Here is a 12,568-nt window from a genome sequence, read left to right on the forward strand (position 1 = left end):
TAATTTAATTTTTAATAATGGGTATGTTTAACAACTGGCCTAAATCCCTAAAAATGTAATGATCAGCTCTCACAAGCCAGCATAAGCCCGCGCCAGCACACGAGTACTCAGAACAGTTGCCATTGCAAAGCAGAAGGAATTCAGGGACGAGGGCACAGCAAGCCTTCCCTGCATCACAGCCCAGTGAGGCTACAAATCCAGAGCCCCCAGGAGCCAAAGGACCCCACACAGCAGAACTCGGCAGACTCTGGGAGGATGAAGGCCCCTGCTCTTCCAGTTGCCCCACTTCCAACATGTAAACCCCCGAGGGCTTCCCTCTGCATTTCCTCAGGCCCTAAGCTTCAGCTCCTTAACCCCTTTCAACTTAACCGTGACTCTCCAGCAAACACAAGAAAGTTCAGGGTTCTTTGCTGTGCCAGTGGCAGCCTGGCGGAGCAGGAGCGTTCGATACGGTCCCAAGGCTGACTTCTCAGATGCCATCTCTGCCACCAGCCAGCAAAGTGACCTTGAACAGCCCCCTTCACCTCATTTGCCAGTTACTGTGAAAAATGAGGGGGTTGGACTAGGTGATCTGTCTCATCCAGGTTCCTCCCTGCTCTAAAACCCCATGTTGGCTGCGATTACTGAGGACTTCAGAGAAGATCACCAGTCATGTCAAAATCCATTGAGAAAAACTCATCAGACCACAGAGTGGTGTGGCTTCCCAAGCCTGAACTCCTTCTCATCTGGGAATACAGGGGAAACATTTCTAATCCTGATGAAGGAAAGATCTGGGCTCTGGTCCTTCAAGGATATGTCAAAGTGCAGCTGCCCTTGAAGGTGGAAAATGCTCAGAGCCAACTTACTCAAGTCCGGTTCTTGGCTGCAGTCACAGCCTTTATTTATTCTGCTTCATCAGGTTCTTTATAAACTTGTCTCCCCAGGTGATTCTTTGCCATTAGGAATCCACCCATCTTTTGACAAACAACTGTATTGATGGAACATTGCTTGAAAACTGTAAGGTTTAAATAAGTCTCAAAAAAATAAGTAAAGTCATGGGTGGTAAGTGAAAGAGGAACAGTGCAACACTGCCAAGGGAGAAACTGGTGAATTTTATCCAGTGCTCCAAAGGCGTTTTTATGCCCATGCGTGTGTGTGTTTTGTCACCAGGAATAAATTCTGCAGCTGTGTATCTTGGTATGGCAAGCTTGCCTTGATTTATGGGTATAGCTGCAAGTTCATAACCACCAATCCAAGGGAGAAGGAGGGAGAGTGGAGGGAGAGAAGGGTTGGCAGAAGTGTTTTATGAGTTTCATGTTTAATGCTTTTAACATGGTGCCTCGTTCTCGCTTCTAGAAAGCACTTAGCAGATACAAGCCAAAAATAGATGGCTGTCCATAGCCAACCAAATCCATAAGGGGGTGAAGGTGAGGGATATGTGTGTGCACATTGTCGTGGTTGTTTATAGCTGTTTTTATCTCTGAGCTGTAGGAGAGTATTTATTTTACAATAAAAACTGTGAGCTGTGATACTTTTATACTTTTTAACCAGAGTAAGAGAAGACACTGCAAAGCTCGCTAGCTCGCTCTCTCTCTCTGGCAAGAGTTTCTTTCTGACACTCTCTATGCACTCTCTGGGCTGATTCCTGGTCAGCTATTCCACATCCCATCCTACTGTACATGAGGCATGAACCAGGTGCTTTCAGAGCCATAGACATGCAGTGCGTCCTCAAGAAACTTGGAGTAAGGTAGATGGAATATACAGATAAGACCACATTTATGAAGCTTTCTGTAATAATAACAGCCACTTCCTACATGACAGGCACTGCTGCCTCGTTTAATCTTCACAACAGTCCTCTGAAGTCAGCACTATTATTGCCTTGTCCACCAGCAGGTGACCTTCCTCCACCATGAATATTCAGACTCACAAGATGACCAGAGGCCGCCATGGGCGCTGGGTCTTTTCAGAGAGATAAAAGACAGAGCCACAGCCTGCCAGCAGGGCCGCGTCACACCTTCTGTGAAGTTCTTACTGGTACACATGGCAGTCTATCCAGATGCAGATAGAAGATGCCCCTCGGGCAAAGGTGGGAGCTGCCCTGGAATCAAAGCTCTTATGACACTCCCTGGGCACGCTCCCCAGTTCTCTGCAAGGGGCATGTTCAGGGGCAAGATCACCGCGCTCAGGAAGCCCAAAGCTCTGGCTTCCTAACAGGTGTGGATAGATGGTTTCTAGCTCCTCCCAGTCCAGATGTCATTTACCAGTTGGGGGTCAGTCTTAATATAAGCAGTGTTGCCCAGTAGCGTATTTGACTTACCGTCTTGGCAGGTTACCAGAGTTAACCAAAGATCAAAGTCTCTTATAGAAAGGGAAAAGAGGTATGTTAATCCTTTATCTACAATTATTAGTCCCATTTTTCAGAGAATAAAGCTGAGGCTTAGAGAGGTTCATCAACTTGCCTCGAGTCACATAGTAAGTCACACAGCCAGCATTTGAACCCTGGCCTGCCTGACTCCAAGTCCCATGCTGTTAACTAAGATGCAAGATGTAAATTTTTCATTCTACTCCATAGCATATCTGTGTTTATTTTACTGTTTAAAAAACCAACTTAGGGCTTCCCTGGTGGTGCAGTGGTTAAGAATCCGCCTGCCAATGCAGGGGACACGGGTTCGAGCCCTCGTCCGGGAAGATCCCACATGCCACGGAGCAACTAAGCCCGCGCGCCGCAACTACTGAGCCTGCGAGCCACAACTACTGAAACCCGTGCTCCGCAACAAGAGAAGCCACCGCAGTGACAAGCTCACGCACCACAACGAAGAGTAGCCCCCGCTCACTGCAACAAGAGAAAGCCCGCACGCAGCAACAAAGACCCAACACAGCCAAAAATAAATAAATAAAATAAATAAATTGAAAAAAAATTAAAAACTAACTTGAATGACCTACACTACACTGAGAACACTTGGTCTTCCTGGAAGAAGCAATATGTTTAGCCTGTGGTCTCACCCACTCCCTGGTGCACTGCATGCCCCAGTTGAAGAAGCTCAGCGCTATGCCAGTTAGCAGTTGTACTTAGAATAATAAACGAAAGCACCAGTTCCTGCTTTTCTCTATAGTCCAGATTTTGAGTAGAGGTTTATGAGGAGGGAAAAAAGAAGTTTTAAGAGCAATAGAACCAACTTTACATCTGAAAATAAATGAGTACGTGGCTGCCGGGTGCAAACAATTCTGTTTTACATTGTCATTCCTTTCTTCTTTTTAAATCATCACCATCTTGCAGCACAAAACCTAAGAGCTCAAGGCAAAACTTGTAGCTTTATTACAGTTTGGTTCAACATATAAAATCCAGTTTATGCATATAGATTATATTGCAAAAGCCCTTCAAGAAATGTGCCATCCATGTTCCAAGTGTAAAAGTAGACATTTTAAGACACTGTAACTCTATTGTAACATTTTTTCATTGGGTGTTTGAGCAACTCAAAGCTTTTTACCAGGCATGAGAACTATCTGTTGACTTACAAAATGCCGCAATGTAATGAAGACAAATATGACGGAATTTTGTAGGCAGAATGTGAAATGGGTTGGGTAAAATACCATGTTTAAGTGCAATGGAATTAGTTTACGATGAATTGTATTAAAACAATCAAAACACAATTGGTGAGAGGGTGGGGTACGGAGGGGAGTTGAGAGGTATGGTTATGGTCTGGTTCTTCACTTAGGCAGTGGGCACAAGTGTATGTTTTTTTCACCTAAACATTTTCATATACTCTATTCACTAGGCTTTTCATCGCAATTTTCAAAAATGCAGTTGACATTTGCTCTTTAGGTAGGAGATACCACTTCATAGATTGTTTTCAATCTCTTATTACATGAATTTATGAAATGCTAGGTTAAACAGTGAGAAAAGAACAAAGTTTGAACATAACTAACATAAGAGAAGTGTTGAAAGAATAACTTTGAAGTTTCCGAAGTGAAACTATCAAGGAAAGTCACCTTTCCCTTTATGAGTAATAAGATCACAACATAAGCAAATCTTTCTCCGTGATCTTCCTCCTGGTACAGTGCTCGTACCCTCTTATTGAATCTGCTTGGTCAGGTTTGTTCACTCATTTGATAAATGTTTGCTAAGATGGGCCTGACAGCGTGCTAGCAACGATTATAGGGACTCGGGTCCTTTCTTTTCAGCTAATGGCTGGGGAGACAAGACCTTCAGTCAGCCAAGAAAGTATTAAAAACCCAAATAATGATATGAGAATCCAGAGTACAAAAAAGAATCAAAGTTTTCATGAAGCCATATATGTTCAGTGGCACAAACAATAAATACTACCAACCTACAGATGAGGGAAGTCCTCTGTAGCTGGGGGTGGTTGGGGAACTTTGAGAGCAGGTGTACTTTCTGAGGGCTGAGAGGACCTTCCCAGAGAGGCAGTCGTGTAACTGAAGGCACTGTAGTGAGTACGGAGTCTATGTGGATCCATTTCCTGCCCAGGGAAGAAAGGATCCTGACTTTGAGGAACTTTAAAACAAGGAGCTAGGAGATAATTTCATCATGTAGGAAAAGGGCAACGGTTGTGAGTTTTTGAAATTGGGACAGACCTGTGAATGAGCCCCTTTCCCAGGGTGGAGCACCTGTCAGACTTGAGTTAACGGTCATAATCCTGCTCTGTATATGGTCCTGGTTACTCATAAATGGTCCCTTCCACTGTTGCTGCAGATTCATGACAGACGCTGCCCGCCGAGAGCAGGAGTCCCTAAAGAAGAAGATTCAGCCGAAGCTCTCGCTGACCTTGTCCAGCTCCGTGTCTCGAGGGAATGTGTCCACGCCGCCTCGCCACAGCAGCGGAAGCCTTACTCCCCCCGTGACCCCGCCCATCACCCCCTCCTCTTCATTCCGCAGCAGCACTCCGACCGGTAAGTGGCTTGGCCCGTGGCGGGTGTGTGTGTGTGGTGTGCTGGGGGCCGGGGACAGATCATGATTCAGACCCACCTCTTCTTTGACCCTTTACTGGTCCCTATAGCGTTTGCTGATTCATTCATCTATTTATTATGGAAGAAATATTTATAAATTATCATTTATAATATGCATGTGATAATGGTTTTATAGATATGTGTTCAAGCCTTTACCATTTGTTATGTATGAAGTGATGCAGTGTCTTGGATTTGCTTCGGTCAAGTTGAGAAGTAGATCAAACAAGATCGATTATATGTTTATTGCCATGTGTTGATTATTGTTGAAGCTGGGTGACGCATACGTAGGGGTTCATCATACCATTCTCTCTATTTTTGCTTATTTAAGAAATTTTCCATGATAGAATGATTAATTTTAAAAAATTAGAGTGCCTCCCATGTGCCAGGCCTGAGCTATAGTAGTGAGCCAAAGGAGACCCCTCCCTGTTCTTCCTGATGGACTGAGGCCTAGTGGAAGATGTTGGCATTTTAGGGGGCCAACAAGAACACTCTTTCGTGCCTTCCCCTCCCAAATGGAAGCAATTTGAAAAATAAAACAAGACTCGGAGGTGAAGATTAAAATTGACTTTATTACTGCATAAGGCTAAACTGCAGAATAGAGCTAGCTAGCATCTGTAACAACTGTCTTCCCTGAGTTGAACTTATTCCCAAACATTCCTTCTAAGCTTGCCTGCCTGGGAGCAGACCAGAGTGCGCCCAGGCCCTGAGCTGAACATGCGCAGAACCTTCTCCCAAGTAAGGGATCCAGTGATAAGTCAGCAGTGATAGAAGATGGTAGAAAGAGGCTGGAAAGGTCTCCTCCTTTTCTTTTTTGCATCTGAGCACAGGCAATATATTTCCCCTCACTCCCATAGGGGTATAGACAGGCATTCATCAAATAAATACACCAATAAATATAACATTGTAACCATAAACTGGCTATATGGAAGAACTCAGTGATAGGAGAGCATACAGAGAAGGACTTGACAGGGTCAGGAAAGACTTCCCTGAAAGGTTGGTAGGTAAAGAGGGAAAGAAGGCGCATTCAGCCAAGCAGACAGCGTTTTTCAAAGGCTCCATGATGGGGAGCCTGGCAGGTCCCAGGTACTGAAGGTCGACCAGGTGGTGGGGTGTTTGTTAGATGAGGCCAAGGAGGTCTGCAGGGACCAGGGCACTTAGGGTGTCATCCTAAGAGCAAGAAGAAGCCGCTTAGAATCACACCATCACTTCAGTAGCATTGCCCCTTGACCATGGGTGAAAATGTTTATTTTTCTCTTACAGTTTATGTATTTCTCTTTTATCCATCTCCCATCAAGGGAGGTGACTGCAGTCATATTTCTCAGAGTGTTTTTCAGGATATAACTTTCACAAAATAGTAATTGGGAAAAGGGATTCCCTAATAAGTTTGGGGAAATGTTGGGTTAGACAAAGGTAAACTGGTTTCTTCAATACAGGGCTTTAATATATACATTGTTATTCTCCAAGAGGAGGGTTTAGAAAGCTTTCCAAATTTAGTCACTTTGATTAGAGGACCTCTTTTCCTAGGGGCATCTCTGGGGGCTCATGGTTGGCAGATACCCTGTGTTCCATCAGGATTGGACATTTTGAAGACAGGACAGGTGCGCGAGGCAGACAGACTGAGTTCCTACCGAACTTCGCCCTTTACAAATCACTGATGATACCCATTACTTAGGTTTCTGTGTGAGAGTTAAACGTGATAAATATGCATGCCTTAAACACTCAGTAAATGTTCGTCTCCGTGGTCTAGAGTCTTCAACTAGTTGCTTCAGGAACAGAATCGGAGGTCATTCTGTAGAGAGTGAATTGGGTTCATTTGTGTTGGGCGTTTGTCCCTTTCTTTAGATAGACCACCATGTTTCTCTTACATTTTATTTCATGAAGATTTACTTTCCAGCATCTCTGTGTAACATTTACTGTGTAGATCTAAGGAATGCCATGATAGTGTAGTGTAATTCTTCAATTCTCTTTTCTGAATATTTCTATGAATATTTATTCATATATAATGTGAATTATGGGGGCAGTTTTATACCTGGCTGTGTTTATACCTGACTTAATATGGATTGACTCATAGCCAGCACCAGATAACCGTGACCTCCCCAATTAATAATCGGAGCTTTAGAACCCCATGAAAATAAAGACATTTTAAAAGTGAGAGTTTATTATTTTTCATGTAAGAATGTTTGGAAGAAATGGAATCATTTCCTTTCCTTCAGACGTAAAGAAATCTTTCTGACACCTTGTCTATTTTAGCAATTTCCCACTGAGAGAATTAATATATGTTGTGGTAAAGATGTATCATTTTCAGTCTGTCAACATCATTGGTAAGTTATTTGCTGCTTGAAGAACATTCCATGTAAACATCAAAAATTAGCAGGGGAAATGGTTTCTTAAACCCCTACCCTGTACCATTTTGACTGTGTACATTTTTCAATGTTTGAAATGTTATTTTACCTGTAGTTGGAGAAATCAGCTTATTTTGCCTGACTAATGTGGTTTCAGTCACTTTCATTGCCAGGTTATAAGTAATTTTCCATGTTTCTACCTCCTAAATTCACTCTTCCAAGTTTCATATTCAGGATGCGTTCCTGGTGCAGAAGTAAGAGTCGTCTTGCAGAAAATTTCATTTATAAAGTATTCTTTAAAATATACTGTCTTAGTATGGTACTGGCACAAAAACAGAAATATAGATCAGTGGAACAGGATAGAAAGCCCAGAGATAAACCCACACACATATGGTCACCTTATCTTTGACAAAGGAGACAAGAATATACAATGGAGAAAAGACAGCCTCTTCAATAAGTGATGCTGGGAAAACTGGACAGCTACATGTAAAAGAATGAAATTAGAACACTCCCTAACACCATACACAGAAATAAACTCAGAATGGTTTAAAGACCTAAATGTAAGGCCAGACACTATAAAACTCTTAGAGGAAAACATAGGCAGAACACTCTATGACATAAATCACAGCAAGATCCTTTTGACCACCTCCTAGAGTAATGGAAATAAAAACAAAAATAAACAAATGGGACCTAATGAAACTTAAAAGCTTTTGCACAGCAAAGGAAACCATAAAAAAGACAAAAAGACAACCCTCGGAATGGGAGAAAATATTTGCAAATGAAGCAACTGACAAAGGATTAATCTCCAAAATATACAAGCAGCTCATGCAGCTCAATATCAAAAAAACAAACAACCCAATCCAAAAATGGGCAGAAGACCTAAACAGACATTTCTCCAAAGAAGATATACACATTGCCAACAAACACATGAAAAGATGCTCAACGTCACTAATCATTAGAGAAATGCAAATCAAAACCACAATGAGGTATTACCTCACACTGGTCAGAATGGCCATCATCAAAAAATTTAGAAACAATAAATGCTGGAGAGGGTGTGGAGAAAAGGGAACCCTCCTGCACTGTTGGTAGGAATATAAATTGATACAGCCACTAGGGAGAACAGTATGGAGGTTCCTTAAAAAACTAAGGATAGAACTACCATATGACCCAGAAATTCTACTACTGGGCATATACCCTGAGAAAACCATAATTCAAAAAGATACATGTACCACAATGTTCATTGCAACACTATTTACAATAGCCGGGACATGGAAGCAACCTAAATGTCCATCAACAGGTGAACGGATAAAGAAGATGTGGCACATATATACAACGGAATATTACTCAGCCATAAAAAGGAACGAAATTGAGTTATTTGTAATGAGGTGGATGGACCTAGAGTCTGTCATACAGAGTGAAGTAAGTCAGAAAGAGAAAAACAAATACCATATGCTAATGCACATATATGGAATCTGAAAAAACGGTACTGATGAACCTAGTGGCAGGGCAGGAATAAAGACGCAGACGTAGAGAACAGACTTGGGGACACAGGGCGGGAAGGGGAAGCTGGGATGAGGTGAGAGAGTAGCATTGACATATATACACTACCAAATGTAAAATAGATGGCTAGTGGGAAGCTGCTGCATAGCACAGGGAGATCAGCTCGGTGCTTTGTGACCACCTAGAGGGGTGGGATAGGGAGGGTGGGAGGGAGACTCAAGGGGGAGGGGATATGGGGATATATGTATACATATAGCTGTTTCACTTTGTTGTACAGCAGAAACTAGCACAACACTGTAAAGCAATTATACTCCAATAAGGACTTCCTGGTGGCGCAGTGGTTAAGAGTCTGCCTGCCAGTGCAGGGGACACAGGATTGATCCCTCGTCTGGGAAGATCCCACATGCTGCAGAGCAACTAAGCCCATGCACCACAACTACTGAGCTTGTGCACCACAACTACTGAAGCCCACGTGCCTAGAGCCTGTGCTCTGCAACAAGAGAAGCCACCACAATGAGAGACCCGCGCACAGCAATGAAGAGTAGCCCCCGCTCGCCGCAACTAGAGAAACCCCACGTGCAGCAATGGAAGACCCAACGCAGCCAAAAATAAATTTAAAAAATTTTTTAAAATTATATTCCAATAAAGATATATAAAAATATATATACACTGTTTTGACTAGACAGAATTAGATCTCAGTTTCATCCTAGAGTTTCAAGTATTTCTTAAGGATTCTGAAACTAAGATTTATTTTGCAATTTCTAAACCCTAGGGGAATCTTCTTTTCTCATTTTTTTCATTTTCTATCCTCATTTGTTTTGTGTTCTTTTTTAATGTACTTTTTAAAAGTATTCACTTAAGGAAAGCTTAGAATGGTTTAAATTGTGGGTCAAGGATCTTTTCTATGAAGGACCAGATAGTAAATACTTCAGGCTCTGCAGGCGATGGGGCCTCTGTTTCAGCTACTCAACTCTGCTGCTGTAGCAGGAAAGCAGCTATAGAACTATGCAAACAAATGGACATGGTGTGTTCCATAAAACTAAAAGTTTTTGTGGAACCTTATTTACAGATTTGGTCCACAGGCCATAGTTTGCCCACCCTGGTTTAAATCACAGAGATAAAGAATTAAAGATAGGGGACTTCCCTGGCCGTCCAGTGGTTAAGACCTCGCCTTCCAATGCAGGGGGTGCGGGTTCGATCCCTGGTCAGGGAGCTAAGATCCCATATGCCTTGGGGCCAAAAAAGCAAAACATAAAACAGAAGCAATATTGTAACAAATTCAATAAAGACTTTAAAAATGGTCCACATCAAAAAAATCTTTAAAAAAAAAAAACAGAATTAGAGATAAATGTGATTACTATGTACAAAATAGTCAACAAGGACCTAACTGTATAGCACAGGGAACTATACTCAATGTTTTGTAATAGCCTATACGGGAAAAGAATCTGAAAAAAAATCTATCTATCTATCTATATGACTGAATCAGTTTGCTATACACCTGAAACTATCACAACGTTGTAAATCAACTGTACCTCAATTAAAAAATATATATATAAAAAAAGATAAATGTGATTAAATGCCCTGAAAATAAAGTGTTAAAACAATTCATACCATTCTCCTTTAAAAGTAATAATAATCTGAGTATAACTACTGAGAAGGAAAGGCAACTTAGATTTTTTACTATGTATGCTTATGTATGATTATTTAATCCTAACACCAACCCCACTGAGACAGCATTATTAATTCCCATGTACAGATTAAAGAAATAGAGGCTTAATAAGGTTAATTTGCACAAAGTCCCGTGTCTGTCACTTCCAAAAATGAGGTCTTTCCAGTGTACTCATACTTTTTTTCCACATTGATCATTATTATATTAACACCTTTTTAAAAACCTCATTAGAGATACGTTCGGTAGATTACTCCTTTCTGCCCGTGGACGCACGGTAAGCATTGTTGACGTCTCCCCCCTCCACTGCCATCATATCTAAGTCAGAGTCTCCCAAAGAGCCCGAACAGCTGCGGAAGCTCTTCATCGGAGGTTTGAGCTTTGAAACAACCGATGGGAGTCTGAGGAGCCATTCTGAGCAGTGGGGACGCTCACAGATTGTGTGGTAATGAGGGAACCAAACACCAGGTGCTCCAGAGGCTTTGGGCTTGTCACATATGCCATTGCAGAGGAAGTGGGTGCAGCCACGGAGGCAAGGCCACACAAGGTGGATGGAAGAGCTGTGGAGCCAAAGAGGGCCGTCTCAAGAGAAGATTCTCAAAGACCTGGTGCCCACTTAGCTGTGAAAAAGATTTTTGTTCGTGGCATTAAAGAAGACACTGAAGAACATCACCTGAGAGATTATTTTGAACAGTACGGGAAAATTGAAGTGATTGAAATCATGACTGACCGAGGCAGTAGGAAAAGAGAGGCTTTGCTTTCGTAACCTTTGATGACCATGACTCCGCAGACAAGATTGTCATTCAGAAATACCACACTGTGAATGGCCACAGCTGTGAAGTAAGGAAAGCCCTATCTAAGCGAGAGATGGCTGGTGCTTCATCCAGCCAAAGAGGTCCAAGTGGTTCTGGAAATTTTGGTGGTGGTCGTGGAGGCGGTTTTGGTGGGAATGACAGCTTTGGTCGTGGAGGAAACTTCAGTGGTCGAGGTGGCTTTGGTGGCAGCCGCGGTGGTGGTGGATATGGTGGCAGTGGGGATGGCTATAATGGATTTGGTAATGATGGAAGCAGTTTTGGAGGTGGTGGAAGCTACAATGATTTTGGCAGTTACAACAATCAATCTGCAAATTTTGGACCCGTGAAAGGAGGAAACTTTGAAGGCAGAAGTTCTCGCCTCTATGGTGGTGGAGGCCGATACTTTGCCAAACCCCGAAACCAAGGGTGGCTATGGTGGTTCCAGCAGCAGCAGGAGCTATGGCAGCGGCAGGAGGTTTTAATTACTGCCAGGAAACAAAACTCAGCAGGAGAGGAGAGCCAGAGAAGTGACAGAGAAGCTACAGGGTACAACAGATTTGTGAACTCAGCCAAGCACAGTGGTGGCAGGGCCTAGCTGCTACAAAGAAGACATGTTTTAGACGATACGCATGTGTATGGGCAAAAAACTCGAGGACTGTATTTGTGACCAATTGTATAACAGGTTCTTTTAGTTTTTGTTCTGTGGTAAGTGTAAAGCATTCCAACAAAGGGTTTTAATGTAGGTGTTTTTTTTTTTTTTGGCACCCATGCTGTTGATTGCTAAATGTAATAGTCTGATCATGATGCTGAATAAATATGTCTTAAAAAAAAAAAAAAAAAACCTCATTAGACCTTCAGCCATTTAGCTGCCCCAGTTACTACTTCTAAACTTACAATACAAAAATACATTAAGATACTGGAACTGTAGTTCACCTTCATTCACAGTAACCCTCACTTTTACCCCACACTGCATTGTTCAAATAGCAGGTCAGAACTGAAGAACTTAGCGGTTTAGTTTAGTCAGGGTTTTCTTTAAGGGTGAGTTGGAGCTGACTCCAGGGAGCCAGCTGTTAAATATTCAGGCTTGCAAAACAGTTTTTAAAAGCTCATCCTGAAATTGTCCATGGGCTCCACTCTAGAGACCCTGATCCGGTTGGTGGGTTGGGCATTGGGGGTTTTTAAAACCTCTCTCTAGGTAATTCCAACCTGCAGCCAGAGTTGGGAAACCACTGCTTTTAAATGGGACCCGTCTTGTCATAGCTGTGTGTTTTCTTGCCTGGGTTAACCTGTATTCCACTTTGCTTGGAGAAAAGTTACTGTAA

At 42.5% G+C, this 12,568-nt stretch overlaps 1 protein-coding gene and 1 pseudogene across 2 annotated transcripts in view; both read left to right on the forward strand.

Annotated features, from left to right (window-relative positions):
* The window catches only part of JAZF1 (JAZF zinc finger 1), a 353,802-nt gene that overhangs the window by 297,140 nt on the left and 44,094 nt on the right, over nucleotides 1–12,568 (forward strand). For both annotated transcript variants that reach the window (XM_036864576.1, XM_036864577.1), the window contains exon 3: nucleotides 4,691–4,887. In XM_036864576.1, coding sequence (XP_036720471.1) covers nucleotides 4,691–4,887 — 197 coding nt within the window. The remainder of the gene's footprint in view (nucleotides 1–4,690; nucleotides 4,888–12,568) is intronic.
* LOC118901354 lies at nucleotides 10,886–11,728 on the forward strand (annotated as a pseudogene).

This window comes from Balaenoptera musculus, chromosome 9 (genome assembly GCF_009873245.2).
Source record: "Balaenoptera musculus isolate JJ_BM4_2016_0621 chromosome 9, mBalMus1.pri.v3, whole genome shotgun sequence".
Lineage (NCBI taxonomy): Eukaryota > Metazoa > Chordata > Mammalia > Artiodactyla > Balaenopteridae > Balaenoptera > Balaenoptera musculus.